The sequence below is a fragment of the Sorex fumeus genome, unplaced genomic scaffold (genome assembly GCF_029834395.1).
Source record: "Sorex fumeus unplaced genomic scaffold, SorFum_2.1 ptg000009l, whole genome shotgun sequence".
Classification (NCBI taxonomy): Eukaryota; Metazoa; Chordata; class Mammalia; order Eulipotyphla; family Soricidae; genus Sorex; species Sorex fumeus.
In genome coordinates, this window is record NW_026606066.1 from 18,961,127 (window position 1) to 18,977,913 (window position 16,787).

General features: G+C 35.1%; 1 protein-coding gene across 2 annotated transcripts in view; it reads right to left on the reverse strand.

Moving 5' to 3' along the window:
- The window catches only part of SCN1A (sodium voltage-gated channel alpha subunit 1), a 142,805-nt gene that overhangs the window by 34,116 nt on the left and 91,902 nt on the right, over positions 1–16,787 (reverse strand). For both annotated transcript variants that reach the window (XM_056110249.1, XM_056110250.1), the window contains 7 exons: positions 15,202–15,483; positions 12,139–12,519; positions 10,693–10,825; positions 9,593–9,831; positions 7,883–8,056; positions 6,593–6,949; positions 5,565–6,047 (listed from right to left, as the gene is read on the reverse strand). In XM_056110249.1, the coding sequence (XP_055966224.1) occupies positions 5,565–6,047; positions 6,593–6,949; positions 7,883–8,056; positions 9,593–9,831; positions 10,693–10,825; positions 12,139–12,519; positions 15,202–15,483 (2,049 nt within the window). The remainder of the gene's footprint in view (positions 1–5,564; positions 6,048–6,592; positions 6,950–7,882; positions 8,057–9,592; positions 9,832–10,692; positions 10,826–12,138; positions 12,520–15,201; positions 15,484–16,787) is intronic.

A 16,787-nucleotide genomic window follows, 5' to 3' on the forward strand; every position in this document is an offset into this window, starting at 1 on the left:
ACGCGGGTTCCGGGGCCGAGATCTCCAAGCCTACTCGAAATGGAGTCGAGCATCCTCCACCCAGATCCTCCAAATTCCAGTAGGCGGGGGTCACACCCACCACCTGGCCCCCTGGCGCCATGTAATCCCATCAGCGGCCAAGACTCAGAGACTATAAAATCCAGCCCCCGGAACCACGCGGCCACGCGACATCTTATCAGGACATCTTTTTATGACATCTTATTATCTCATTCCTACTTTGGACAAACTTGCAGGCTATCGAATGTAGCCTGCCCACAGGGCAGAGTCTGGCAAACTCCCCGTGGCGTACCAAATATGCCAAATACCAGTAACAATGATGGGTCTCATTCTCCTAAAGAGCCTTGAATATAATCTCAGGGCTAGAATGAAAGAGACGTTACTGGGGCCTGCTCGAGGCAATCGACGAATAACAACGACGAAGAAAATATTAAAACCTTGCATTTTGTTATAGCATGGGTGAAAGCAAAGAGTGTCATGTTAAGAAAAATAAGTAAGGAGGAAAACAAATACCAGATGATCTCATGTATGGAATATGAACAAACAGAGCAATAGCATACACAATGGCCAATGAAAACAAATCTTTAGACTCTGACAACAAACAGAACTGAATTTTCCAAGCGAGGTGAAGAAACAGGCAGGAAAGGAGCTTGCAAAAATAAACCTAGGAACGATGGTGGAGGGATAAAGGGACTTAAGTGGTGGGTGTGGTAAAATAACATTGTAAGACTGAAACAAAAAATGCTATTGAAAACAATATTACCTCAATTAAAAATTAAGTCAAAAACCATCATAACCAGTATGTTTTCATTTATACATTCTTATAATTTACATTACTATTATCTGAGGGTTTTTAAAAAAATTAGTGATAATATTCTGTAATTCTGAATTCATCTGATTGGAGCAATAACACCGAATTAAAAGGGTTAGGGAAAGAGCTTTACATGAGTGGAGAGTTTCTTTACATTAGCATGAAGATATTAACTTAGTTAAAATACTAAAGAAGCTGCTGAGAGCTACCTAAAAAAAATCAAATAAGCACTTTCATTGATTTAAAAGACAATGAGAACAATTAATTTTTTCTCTTTTGCTCTTAAAAAGAAAATTAATTTTTTCTTGAAATTTGCTACTTGCATAATAAAGCAATTGGGTCTCACTGTTTTTTACATTAATGAACTATTTAAAAAATCCATTTTAATGTTTGGTTAAGTCATTTATTAACTTTAATTCAACTAATTTCCAAAAGAGTTAGTTCACTTGAAAATATGTATATTTTCACACAGGAGTCTCAGAAGCTAAATCATGCACTGACTTGTATTGTCTAAGACTCTTTGGCAGGCTGATTTAATAAGCGAGCTAAGAGAATGAAGGGACCATATCTATCTGAAGCATCCACTTAGCCATGTACACCAGGGCATTCAATAACTGCTTAATAACTACAGTCCTGATGGTAAGAGCATTTTTCTTTCTGAGTAGATTTATGTAACATTTCTAACTTAAAAGAGAAATGTTCTTTACTATAGCAAATTATTTTGACCTTGAGGTTGAAGCTAACAAAGCAAAGCAAATAAAATACTCTCTAATATTTCTTCAATACTACATGATTGAAAGTTCTTATTTTCTCGTTCTCTGACAACTATAAAATGTTTATCCTTTTACTTTACATTTGGTTTTATCCAAGGATCTTCTCAATAGCGTTTAAAAAGTTTCATCTGAAAGTTATAAAATTAATTTAAAAATTTACCTGCAATTTTAGGACCAAAAGAATATAAAAATTTCTCTCTCTCTCTCTCTCTCTATATATATAGGTATATACATAGATATTTATTTTTAAGGAAGGCATGTATGGATAAATTATCTTAATACCTTTAAAAGTAAGCATTTATTATTATAAACTGGATATTTTGCTATTTAAATATATGCATATGTTTTTAATATATACATAGATTTAAAATAATATATAAGTGAGATGTTTTACAGTACTAAAATATTATCATTAATATTTAATTGTGTACATTATGCATTAGTAAATATTTCTAGTATACACTAAGCATATTAAAAATTAAAATAAAATCTATTAAAAATTCTCAACACAACAATATATTATCAAAGGAAAAGATACTGTGCTGAGATTTAGCAGTTTTAGAGGAGCTAAAATAGCCAAATATTAACTTATCAATTTTCACAGATGATTTCTTCATCAAGATGTAGTTGGAAGATTAGTGTTCAACAAATTATTTATATTTACTGTATACTAATTGTACGCAATTAATTGTAAAATACAGTGCCATCAAACACCTAAATTAGGATGAAGGTGGAGGAATAGAGTCCTAAATATAGCCTGTATTTCCTTCCTGAGGAACATGGTGCTGCAAAAGTTACTATTAAAAATAGTTGAACGTATCAAATAGTTATTTAAGTAGATAATGAATTAAGTATTTCCCAGATAGTACTTCAATTAATACTGTAAAAAATATCATGTAGGTAATATTATCCCCATTTTTAATAGTTGGAAGTGAATAGTTAGGAAAAATTGCACAGTAAGTGATCATAGTCCAATATTTGGCTTCAGAGAATGAGCTATACACATTAAAATTGTAGCTTTTCATGGCTATAACAAATGCTTAGATAATGGATAATGACCTATGAATACTTTCAATTTTAACCAAGGCATTAATACAATTTAATACCTGAAAATCATAAATAATTCCTCTTAGATAAAATACTTTGAAATTCAGAAACTGAAACACTAATATATTCAAATAGCACAGGTCTAATAGAGGTCATAACAGGGAGTGTTTTGAAAAATAAGGTATGTCTCTATATGAAAATTTGTATTTAAAGGAAGAAAGACACATTTCTAAAATAAAATTATATGTGAATAATATAGATATATAAAATCATCTTTCTAAAGCAGTTTATTAGTATCAGTAACTTCACTGGTGCAGGGTAAGTGCTAAGTCAATGAATGCAATGAATAAAGATATAATAGAGAGTCAAAATGATGACATTAGTGTGCTATAGCCTATATTTCTCTTTTGTTTGTTTGTTTGGGGCATGATATTTTGGGCAACACCCAGCAATGTTCAGGGCTTACTCCTGAGTCTGTACTCAGGGATCACGGCTGGTCATGCTTAGGGAATGCTGGGAATAGAACCCAGGTAACCTCCATGCAAGGAAAGTGCCTTACCCAATGAATAATCTCTCCTGCCGATAGGCTATATTTCTAATATGAAATAACTCCTAATATAAAAAATATTTTAGAGGATCTTCTGTTAGTATTATTCCACTAAATGAGAGCACCTTGAAAGTTATGCCTTGCTATGGTGTAGAGAGTACAAAATGAGACTAAGGAAGCAATGAGGATAAACAATTTTATATGGATTTATTTCTGATCAAGAAGAAATAAAAGTGAAGACAAGTGTCAGAATCCAGGACAAAATGGTAATCTATGAAGGGATATACACAGAAAGAACACACACACATACACACACGCACACACACACAGTGAAAGTGCTTTGTTCTATCACTGTCACTGTCACTGTCCTCCCGTTGTTCATTGATTTCTTTGAGCGGGCCCAGTAGCATTGTGAGACTTGTTACTGTGTTTGGCATATCGAATACGCCACATGTAACTTGCCAGGCTTTGCTGTGTGGGCAAGATATTCTCGGTAGCTTGCCGGCTCTCCGAGAGGGGCGAAGGAATCAAACTCAGGTCGGCCATGTTGGCTGCATGCAAGGCAAACGCCCTACCTGCTGTGCTATCGCTCCAGCCCGCTTTGTTTTATATTTATTTTAAATTTATCATTTCAGTAGTTAGTGTTTAAGACCTCTTAAGTTATCTAAGATTCTTAAGATGGTTTAAAACTGTTAAGTAATTTGTTATAGAACATGTTCCCTTACTTTAATAGTTTGAAGCCCTCATCTTCTATCTATTTGAGGAAAAGGACTATGAGGTAATGATAAATGTTAAAAGAAGTAATAAGGGTATTAAATATAGAGCTGGTGGGTTTTTTTCTCCCTCTCCTATCCTGACTCTGTGCTGGGAAATCATGTGGTATCCTGTGCAAGGCAAGAACTTTAACCTTTTATACTGTTTCTACAGTTCAGGGCTGGTGTTGTTATAAAAAAAAAAAAGGGCGGTCCCAGAACCTTTTCTTCCCACCCTGAGTAAAGGCTACTGGGGGACACAGAGAGAAGGCTGATATGCGCAATCCAAGAAGGAAGTTTTCACAAGAGATACTGACCCTGTTAACACTTTGATCTTAGATTTCAGATCAAGTGTTGAAAAATTTGAAAATTACATTTCAGTTGTTTATGTCAACTAAAATATCTATTCAAAAATAAGGCTATACACATGAGAAAATGCTCTGCATCATTAATCATCAGGAAGATGCAGATCAAAACCACAATGAGATACCATCTCACACCTCAGAAACTGGCCCACATTCCAAAGAACAAAAGCAACCGATGCTGGCGCGGATGTGGGGAGAAAGGGACACTCCTTCACTGTTGGTAGGAATGCCAACTGGTTCAGCCCTTTTGGAAAACAGTATGGACGTTTCTCAAAAAATTAGAAATTGAGCTCCCATTTGACGCAGCAATACCACTCCTGGGAATATATCCCAGAGTGGCAAAAATGTGTAGTCGAAGTGACATCTGCACTTGTTTGTTCATTGCAGCACTCTTTACAATAGCCAGAAACTGGAAGAAACCTGAGTGCCCAAGAACAGATGACTGGTTAAAGAAACTTTGGTACATCTACACAATGGAGTACTATGTAGCTGTTAGAAAAGATGAAGTCATGAAATTTACACACAAGTGGTACAACATGGAAAGTATCATGCTAAGCGAAATGAGTCAGAAAGAGAGGGATAGACATAGAAAGATTGCATTCATCTGGGGGATATAAAGTAACAAAATATGAGATTAATACCCAAGAATAGCTGAGATCAGCACCAGGAGGATTACTCCATAGCTTAGAGGCCAGCCAGGCATTCTAGGGGAAAGTGCAGCTCAGATAGAGAAGGGAGCACCAAATAAAGGGTGTTTGGAGGATCCTCCCAGGAGGGGAGATGCATGTTGAAAGTAGACTATGGACTGAACATGTTTGCCACTCAATGCCTCTTTTGCAGACCACAACACCCAAAAGGAGAGAGAGAACAAAAGGGAATGCCCTGCCACAGAGGCAGGGTGGGAGGGGGGTGAGGGGGGATATTATCCTTGGTGGTGGAAAATGGGCACTGGTGGAGGGATGGGTATTTGATCATTGTATAATTGAAACACAAGCACAAAAAATTGTAAATCTACAACTGTACCTCAGGGTGTTTCACTAATAAAAATTAAAAAAATAAGGCTATAAAACCACACACGTATTATTCTTCAATTTATTAACTACCTCATGGTTTAAATCTTTGATTCTTTAGTGAAATAAATTTTGAATAATGGCAAATATAAATATGGAAAAATGGATGCTTATAAAAGCAACTTATGTAATACCTTAGATACAAATAAATTTTTACCTATCTACATGTGTAAAATCTTACCTCTTTACTTTCTTCCAGATCTGACTCACTACTGAAGTCCTCAGTGTTCAAATTTTCAAAGTCAGACTCTCCAACAGCAATCGGTACAGTCACAGTAAGACTGGGATTGTTTATAAATGACATGTAGTCACTTTCATCAATGATGTATTTTTCCACACTGCTGCCAGTTCCTATCCCACTTGTGGTTCCATTTACATCTTTAAGGTAGTCAAGATCCTTCCCAATTTCTGTTGTATGATTGGACATGCAGCTGTCTTTTTTATTGTTTAGATCATCAAGTGGTTTAATTTCATCTAATATTTTTTGTTTTTTAACGAAGGATTGCTGCATAAATTCATAAATTTTTCTCTTTACATATGCTATTCCTTTATGTATCCTCTCCACAGCAATTTGGAGATTGTTCATTTCATTATCATCATCGGTGGCTGCAAGGTTGTCTGCACTAAATGAGCTCAGAAGCAAGGCAAGGAAGAGGTTCAGGACCTTAAAAAAGGAAGAGTGAGATAACTTATTTCTCTCGTAGGACACTTAAGTGCTAACAACTTAGTAAGAAGGAAACACCCATAAATTTTCCTCACCTTTTCTGATCAGAAGTTGAGTGATCTAATTTTGTGATCTGTCTCAGTAGCTATATATCCCTATAGGTCTATGGCAAGTTCAGTTTCAAATTCTCACATGAATAAAAATGATGTAATTATTAACTAAGTAAATAGTTCTAAAATTATAAGGAAATATATTTGCTAGGAACCCTATTAGTGTTCTAATATTCTAATTAGTGTTCTAATGTTCTAATATTAGTGTTCAGTTGTTTTTCCTTTCATGACTCTGAACTTGTAAAATATTGCCAGCATTTCTTTTTAGGCCTATTTTTAATATGATACTCTATTGACTTTCACACAATAAACATGTTTACAAATTCACCAACTACCATAATTGCAGTTTTATTGTTTTATTTTTAGTACAGAATGGTCACTACTCTATAATGTTTCAGTCAGTTTCTAACATATACATTTTTAATAGGTACATACCACCAGGTTTCCAATCACCATCACCATCATGAATACAGTAAGGCACATGGCTTGACCAGCGACCTCCATACAGTCCCACATGGTCTCTATCCACTCTCCACACAGTACCCGGAACACAATCAGGAAGGAGTGGAAGAAGTCATTCATGTGCCAGCGTGGGAGCTTACAATCACTGGAGATCTTACAGACACAGTCTTTGTAGCTTTTACCAAAGAGCTGCATGCCGACCACAGCGAAAATGAAGACAATGATGGCCAACACCAAGGTTAAATTTCCCAGAGCCCCCACTGAATTGCCAATGATCTTTATTAGCATATTTAAAGTTGGCCAGGATTTTGCCAACTTGAAAACTCGAAGCTGGAAAACAAAAAAAAAGAGTTTTATATTAGTATTATCTTTAAAATAATCCCAAATGCTGAGGTTTACCCAGAAATGATGACTAGTATGAAAACATCATTCTATACTGAAACCTTGTAAGGCTCGTGGCAATTTCTGCAAGGCCCTCCACTTCCCTATAACCACCACCAGGATAATTATGATTCTGTCATGTTTTAGCCCTGTAAATATTTTCCGTTGGAGTGAATTACTTAGGACCCAATTGTCCTCAATTTGTTTTAGGATGAGCCCAAAAACACATCTGGTCTAGTTGCAATATTGGCTTTGTGTTGCAATGATCTCTGCTAAATGATATTGATTAATCCATAGTTCTGAAAGTAACATTTTGAGCCCTGCTACACCTGTAGAAATGTTTCTTCAGGTTTCTCATATAGTTATATGTGCCTGCCCTAAAAAACTTGGAATATCTCCCATTACTTTATAATAATTTTCCCGATTTGAAAAAGTGTGTATGTAAATAATAGGCATATTATGCCACATGTCCATATTATTAGATATTCTTTTCTGATTTTTGGAATGAACTTATTTTTTAGAAGTAGAATAGGAAGTACTTCTGCATGTACACCATGCATATGCCATCATACACCACTAAGAGAAACATGTTGATATTTTCAAGTTAAAGTATAATAATATCTAATTTAAAACATTTTTATAAATTCAGGAATATTAAATGTAAACACTTATAAAAGCAATAATCAGCAAGCAATTAATATATTACACTTTGGAATAAAAGTTTTTATAAATGGGAATGTCTAGGATTTTTTTTTGATTTAGGGAAAATTTTTAGCAATGCAAATATTACATAAAATTAAAAAATTGTGTGGAAAAATGTATAAAGGTACTATGAAAAACTATAGCTATTGGAAAGATTGTTTTTTTTTTTTTTTAGTTTACCAGTCGGAATGAACGAAGAACTGATAATCCTTCCACATCAGCAAGACCAAGTTCTACAAGACTAAGTGTCACAATAAAACCATCAAAGATATTCCAGCCTGCTTGGAAATAATAGTAAGGATCCATGGCAATAATTTTCAGAAACATTTCCGCTGTAAAGATCCCAGTGAAAACCTAAGATCAAAACAAATTATTCTATTTCCATCAAATAAAAATAAGACAACACAACACATTTGTTCTCAGAACAAATCACTTTTGTGACTTTCCCCCATAAAGATACTATTGCAAGTTTACATTTGTGTAGTAATCTACAGTTGATGAAAATATTTCAGATGTTATTTCTTTGTTTCTTTGTAAAAATTTCTATTAAGAGTTAATGCAGATATTAGAATAATTACTAATGAGGAATAAGTTCTTTGAGTGAATGCAATAATTATTCTGGAATCTTAAAACTAGAAAATGGAATCACAAAACTAGGGTTTAAGTATAAATCTCTTTTTAGTTTAATGTTTGCTTTATTAGATCTTGAGATTCATGCAGAAGTAAGGCAAAAATTTTCTAATGGTTTTATTTACCTGTAAGCTTTCCTCCACTTTTATGAATCAGTTATACATTTGTGTCTGTTATTATGAGATGCTCCTCACTAATTATCACTTTGTTATGCACATTTTAACAGAAATTTATTCCATAGAGGAAATAATAGTGCTTTAACAATGTAACTATTATCTTGTGGGAGGTTTCGCATATATATTTTTTAATCATGAAACATTGTTACAAAACAAGTATGGAAAATGCATACACTACTTTAGAGACCTCTTTTACCAAACAAAAACTGAGTCAGCTGGCAAATATATTAATTTGTATTTTTATGGTTGGGTATTAAAAGAGAATGGCAAACCTCAAAAAATAACCCTGCTCATCATATAATACACAAAACGTTTTGGGAGTTTTCAGAATTTTGTAGCTTTGGTATAGAAGAGAGAGATAAAACAATTCATGTACTACCTAGATCTTGGCAATAAGAAAGATGGAGAAAATTTTGAGTTGTTAAATTATAGCTTAGAATGAGGATGACTAAGCAAGATAAAAAATTCTGCGATTTAATTTTAGCCTTTGGTATGTGGGGAAGCTGTGGTAATATCAACTCCAAAAAGTGTGCCCTGAAACTGTGAGCTGCTTTTGTATCTTGAAAAATTAATAAACATCAATATTAGCTTTTTAGTGTATCTATGCCTATTACTCTCTAAGTTTGCGCTTCAACTTTAAAGGCTGTTATTTTTTGGCAGAAAAGGATAGTAGATTCAACTAGACACAGACCCATCTTACATAGTCTAATAGGTAGAAGAATAAAGGGGGGAAATCTATAATTTATTAAAAGTATAGCATTTTCAAATGAAAATTTTGAAGACTGAACACATTTACCTTCCAACATGCTTACCAAAGGGCTGGAGTGATAGCACAGTGGGTAGGGAGTTTGCCTTGCATGCAGCCAACATGGCTGATCTGAGTTAGATTCCTCCACCCCTGTTGGAGAGCCTGGCAAGCTACCGAGAGTATCTTGCCCGCACGGCAAAGCCTGGCAAGCTACTCGTGACATATTCGATATGCCAAACACAGTAACGACAAAGTCTCACGATAGAGACGTTACTGGGCCCACTAGAGAAAATCGATGAACAACAGGAGGACAGTGACAGTGATAGTGATGCTTACCAAGTTTCCTACTGCAAGCACATTAGTGAAATGATCCGTCATCGGATAGTGCTCCATGGCCATGAAAAGAGTATTTAGGACAATACAAATGGTGATGGCTAGGTCAACAAATGGGTCCATCACAACCAGGTTGACAATATGTTTTACTTTTAACCAATATGGCGAACAGTCCCATATTAAGAATATGTTGGAAAATTTATACCAACAAGGTGGGCACTTTTGCCTGGATTCTTCAAGTTCTAAATTAATAACAAAACAAAATAAGACAAGAACCAAGAAAAAATCATACATTTTACACAGACACATCATGTCACTTATTTCAGATCTACTAGAATTTTTCTAGTTAGTAGTCAACATATTTCAGTTTGCCAGAGTCAAGTTTTTTTTAAAATACACAAAATGCATCCAATTCTTAAATAATTTCTTCAGAAACAGTCACAAAGTGGTATAGCAAAGAATTGTTTTTTCCAGTTATGCACCTATGTCGTGTCAGTACTTGCACACTTGCCCTTAAAATAATAGAAAAAAAATACTTTAAAAGAAGCCCCAGGAGAAACAGGGTTGGAGGAGTGCAGATGCTTGATGCTGTTTTCTGGCTATGCTGTCATCCTTGGGCTATCAGAAATAAGGTAGGAGTCAATGTACATCAAGAACAAGAATCTTTTAATCTGGTGTGTGTGGAAATAACCTAACTCCACACTGAAATCAAGAAAGTATCTAGAAGAGTTTTGGAAGTCATAAACAAAGTGGAAAAGAAGAGAGGATCACTATGGCTGACATTCGAAACTCAAAAAGAAATTCTGCATTTGCAAGAATGTCCACACAAAGGACAACATTCCAATATCATTAAATTTAGACCAATTTTTATTTCTCAGTACCGGGCACTGAATCCAGGACTTCACAATGTGAGGTATGTGCTCTGCTACTGAGCTACATCCCTGAAGTAGTTTTTTTAAAACTTCTTTTATGACAAGTCACCAAAAATAATATCACATTCTCTTCAGAATGTGTTGTTTCCATGTCCCACTTAGAAATATTTGTTTCAAATGAGATACAATAAGCTCAGAGGAAATGAGTGGAAGAGCGGACTTTGTACAAACCTTCTACAGTATTTGTTAAAATGCTGGCTATACTCATTGCTCTTTGTCTTTGGGAAGGATCTTCTAGAAAGTCCATAGAAACATGGAAAGAACTTGATCTTCTCTTTCTCATTTCAGTTTCAGTGGTGGTTCCCTGTAAATAAAATGCTTACATATTAAATGATTAACTTGAGTAATATGGTAAGCCAACAAGCAAATGTGATAATGATTATCATGAAATACATGCATCATGCACCTTCATATTTAATTGGTGATGGCAGATATTGCTGACTTATTGTATCATTAACCTGGAATGTAAAAACTGTTAACCATTTAATCATAGAGCAAAAACTGATTTTTTTGTGTGGTGTCAGGGATGGAACCCAAGTCCTTCACATGTAAGGCATGTGCTTTATCACTGACCACATCCCAGGAAAAATGTGAAATTTTTAAGCCCTCTAATTCAAAATTTTATGAGATATTTGTCTAATATATCACGAGACATATTTAATAGCTATCCTTATCCACTTCTTACTAGTCATTCAGAAATAACTTAAAAAGTTAGGTAAATATTAAGACATTTTATTTTGAGAAGGTAGCCATTAATTTTTAAAGAAATTTCAATGATCACGACACCTGTAGCTGCCATCTCATTTTCTGGACACAACACATAGATGGTCACTGACAACACAATTGTAATGTTAAAAAAAACAAAACAAAAAAACACACATGCTGCATGGACAACAGTTTCATCCAGGGTATAAAAGCAATAAGTCATCTATCCTGATGTCATGCCTCATCATGCTGATATATTTCCAAGTGAGTTCACAGTCTAATAAGAGGCAGCATGTGTTTATAAATTTCTCTCCCATGTATGTATTCACAAACACATAACATACCTTTGTACACAGACAATTTCTGTCTGTATTAAAATGTGTTTCTCTTCATTTAGTTTACTTTGAGAAGACCTATATCAGCATTTTTCTTATTAAGACAAATATGAGTAATATAAATTTTAATAATGAAGATATCTATTTAGGCACAGTGTTCTTGAACATCTAAACTAAAGCAGAGCTATATTGAAGAATCTGTTGGAAAGATTTATTATATACCCTTTACACTTAAACATTTGAGTCATTCATTTACTTTAGTAGCAGGGCTTTCAATATCACACTATTTAAGTTCAACACGGGTATATAGCAAACCCTCCAACTGAAGACGATAAAATTTAGTTTTGTGTCTAATATATCCTCAGCAGGTCGAACAACTAAATGCATTCGTGTTTTATGCAAGAATATTGAGGTTTTGAGGTTTAGTTGGTTTGTCTGTTAAAGGTATTACAAGATGCAGTTGCATTCACAGCTTGACCAACCAAGAATCATTCTCAGGGGGTTCCATTCTGTAGAAACACTGGCTGGTGCAGCAGTAATAGGCCAGCCATGCCTGAGCTATTTAAAACTTCCTTACATTGTCATCAGTAGCTGGCTTATCTATTATCACCTCTGGCAGAAGCTGTCCAACAGGCGATGTAGGAACTGAAGGTCCACCAACCAAGGAAACCACACCATTGCAATCCACAGTGCTGTGCATCTTCCCATTGGCTGGAAACACTGCCAGCATCCGGGATGACCTACTGGTCTGACTTAGGTTACTGTTGCGTCGCTCTCCATGTCGTCGGGGCACAAATAAGGAGTCTCGCCGGCTCTCATTATCTTCAAAGGTGCTGTGCTCATCATCAGCAAAGTCATTCTCTGATCCCACATCTTTGGCGCGCCCTCTAAAACTGAAAAGGCTTGTTCTGCTATTTCGCCTTGGAGAAAATAGGGAGCCACGGATGCTCAACAAAGACTAAAAATTTGAAACCAAAAAAAAATTATTTTAACATAACCATTAACACCTGCTTTTATTTTACAAGTTTTCAGCATTCATTTAAAAAAAAGAGCGAGACACATTTCTTTTGATTAAAATACTCTTTTGGCAAGCATTCAGATTAAGTGGCTTCTAGTCCATGAGAAAAAGTAATAGATGGAGAGAGGTCAATTTAAAGATGATTACAAAACAAAACCCTGAGCCTCCATTTTACATGCATGCTCAAAAGTAATGTATTTTGTACAGATTTTGTACAGATATTCTAAGCAGTCTATAAACATTGGAAACAATATCTAAAAATAACCACATTTATATCCATTGTTCTTTCCTTACAGGGAAGACTAACATTTTTCAGATGTTGTTTATAGTCCATTGTTGGAAAATTCCCTTAAATAATCATTACTTTTTCATCCTTAAGGGAAAATTATGTTAGAACTTAGAGTTAAACTTCTGAGATTCAGAGTAATGAACTTTTGATAATATGTCACTTGATGATTATTCATGCAATTTATAAAGAATCTGGGGACTCACAACTTACAAAAGTCAACTCAAAGTGGACCAAAGACCCTGGGATGAGATCAGGATTTAAAATATATTGAGGAAAATAAGGACAGAATGTTTCAAGATCTGGACCTCAAAGGTGTCTTCAATGATAACAATGCCACTGCAACTGTGGCCGAGTTAAAAATAAATGTGACTTCACCAAATAAAAGAGCTTCTATCTGGCAAAAGAAACACAGGCTAAAATTAGAAGATAGCTAACTTATTGGGAGAAAATATTTGCAGTCAGTACATCATATAAAGAGTTGATATCCAGCATATATAATGTACTCACAAAGATCAACAACAAAAATTATTCAAAAACCTCAAAAAAATGGGGAGAGGCTGGAGTTGGAGTAATAGTATATCAGGGAGGTCATTTGTCTTACACATGGTCAACCCAGCATCCCATATGGTCACCCAAGCACTGCCAGGAGTAATTCCTTAGTGCAGAGCCAGGACTAACGCCTGAGCATTGCGGGTTTGACTCAAAAAAGTAAAAAAAAAAGGGGGGGGGGGAAGAGGAAATGAATAGAGACTTCTCTGAGGAAGACCAATGTATGGCTAACATGCCTATGTGAAAAATTGCTCACCAAAATTTATTATTATTGGGGCTGGACAATAGCACATTGGTGGGGTATTTGCCGTGTACACGGCCAACCCAGGTTCGATTCCCAGAATCCCATATGGTCCTCTGAGCACCGCCAGGAGTGATTCCTGAGTGCAGAACCGAAGTAACCCCTGAGCATCACCAAGTGTGACCCAAGAAGCTAAAAAATATTATTATTATTAGGGAAATTCAAATCAAAACAACAGTGAGATCCCATCTTACACCATTGAGAATCAAATATATAAAAAATAATGGCAACACTGTATTGGTGGAGATGTGGTGAAAAAGGAACTCTCATCCACTGTTAATATGATGTTGTCTGGTTCAGTCATTATAGAAAACAGTATGGAGGGTTCTCAAAAGTTAAAATTGAGCTCCCATTATGACCCAGCAATTTCACTTTCGGGTACCTATCCACAGGACAGGAAAACATTCATTCAAAAGAATGTATGCACACCATTATTCACTGAAGCACTCAGTACTAAGATTTGGAATCAACCTAGATGTCCAATAACAGATCAGTGAATTATGAAGATGTAGTATATAATACACAATGGAATATTATGCAACTGCAATAAATAATGAAAGCATACAATTTGCTGCAACATGCATGGTACTGAAAGATATGTTGAGTGAAACCAAAAGAAGAAAAATCAACACAGGATGATATCACTTATAAGTTGTAATTAGAGTAACTGGATGAGGAAATGCAATGGTTTAAATGGGGGAGGGGAATGCCTACTTGACCCTTGGTCTCAAAGTATAGGGAGGAGAAGGAAAGATAGTGAGTGAAGGAGGTGGGTGGAGGGAGAAGAGAAGAGAAGCAACAGGCACAAGGATCAAGGTACATCAGTGTTGTTAAGAAAAGATAGAGCTAAATATTCAGACCACAGAGTCAACAACACTGAAATCATGAGATCCAAACTTTAAAAGGTGCCTGTCAAGATGGTGGGGTGGGGGTGGGGATGAGGGCAGGACAGGGAACCTGTGAACACTGGTAGAAGGAAACTGACACTGGTGATGGGATCATTACATGTCTAAAACCCAATTATGTATAACTTCGTAAATCAATTGCTTTATTGAAATAAATTTGGAGCAAAATAAAGAATCTGGGGAAACAGAACACTAAAACATTTCAATGTTTTTACTGATCACTAGCCTCATAGTCCCTTTTTTTTTAACCGATCACTAGCCACATAGTCATTTTTTTTTTCATTAAAAAGCTAAGAATCAGAAATACTAAATGACATTTGTTAGAGATAAGTACCAACAGAAAACAGGATGGAAATTCAGGTCTCTTGACTTTCAATCCAGAGTTATTTTATCTACACTAAGATATACACTTACATATTCACAGAACAAAATTTTCTCACAACCACATAACGAAGGGTTAAAACAATAGAAGAAGCAGCCAATGAAGTGAATAACCATTTACAAAACTGCTTTAACGCCCATTCTATCTGATGTTCTAATTTTCATTCTTTTATCAGTGAACTCAGTAGGTGCCATACCTGATGTGGGGAGGAGTACCTCTTTTCATACGTTAATCTATTCCCTTCGATAGAGAACCGAAATCCTTTCCTCCTGATGCTGTCTTCAGATTCAGATTTGTGGAATTCATCCTCATCTTTCTCTTCTCCACCAGACTGTTCTTTCTGTTTCCTTTTCTTTCTCCGGTTTCTTCTTTCCTTGGCACTCTTAGAGCTCAACTTGGAGGCTTCTGATGAGCTGTCAGAGAGTCCGCCTGCTGCACTGGCTTCTCTAGAATGCTCGGAGGCAGTAACAGCTGTTTGCTACATTGGGGAGAAATCATTTTAGCCTGGCACTAGAGAAGACAATCTTTTAAATAAATTGTTCAAGTATTTGTGTAAATTAAAAAAAATCCATTTAGCTAATTCAAGCTGAGCTTACATAGGAATAACTATCAAGTATAAGAGGGATTTTTTTCTCTTTCCATGGAATGAAGGTTTCAAAGTCAGTTTGGTTTTCTTTGTACAGATTTTTGTGATGCTTTACAGAAAATGTATTCAAAGGAATAAATCAGATATCAACAAGAATATATATTATTTTTAGATTTTATTAACTCTAAAAATTGGCACTTCATTAGGTTCATCTTTTCTCTGAAAAAGAAACTGAACCCGAGAAGGAAAACAGATAAGGACAAGTCCAACTGGAAATGGAATTAAGATCTAAGGTCCTAGCTCTCATTAATGAAATTGGGCTGTCTAACATTTTCACAATTCTATCAATCGATTTTATGGAAGGTGATAAAATCCCTTCTTCATTCATCTACAGAAGATTTCCAGAAGATTGGAGAAGCAAGGATCAACATTTTCTACTAAGCAAGGCAACACACTTGCTTTTCCAAAAACCATCCCCACCTTCTTCAACTTACCACTTGTTCTTGCTGACCACGTGGGCATGGAATAAAAACAATGCTTTTTGATCACAGCTTGTATTGGTATTAAATTGGTACTTTCTGACTTTCATTATTTTTAGAGCACCCTCAATACAGGGGCTCTTGCAAATAAATTATTATTCCAAAATAAAATTTTAAGGAAATACAATATAATTGTATTCTAAATAAGAGGATTAAAGATGGAAATGACATGAAAAGTATTTTATAATTTATTGAACTGCAAGTACTGACACTTCACTATAAGAACAAGCTATTGTTAAGTTATCTGATCTCTATAAGATTGGTTACTCTCATGAGCAATTGGTCACTTTCAAGTCTATTGAAAACCTCTTTTATCAAAGAACACATTACTTGATCACTTCATTTACTTGGGGAAAGTAACACATTTTTGGTTAAAGAAAGAAGACTATCTTCTACTTTCAGAAAAATATATTTTAATAGAATAAATATTACATATTTTTCTACAATATGGTTTCTTAAAACTTTCTTCTAGAACCCATACTCTAATTCAGTAAAAGTTTCTTACTTGAGAAGATTCAAAATACACACTTTCCCTTTCATGTTAAGACTCTTGCAATAAGATTAACATGAAAGAGTTCTATTATAGCCAATATTATCAACAGAAGAGGTTAACTAAATGATTGACATATGAACAAAACATATATAGAAAAGTTTCTT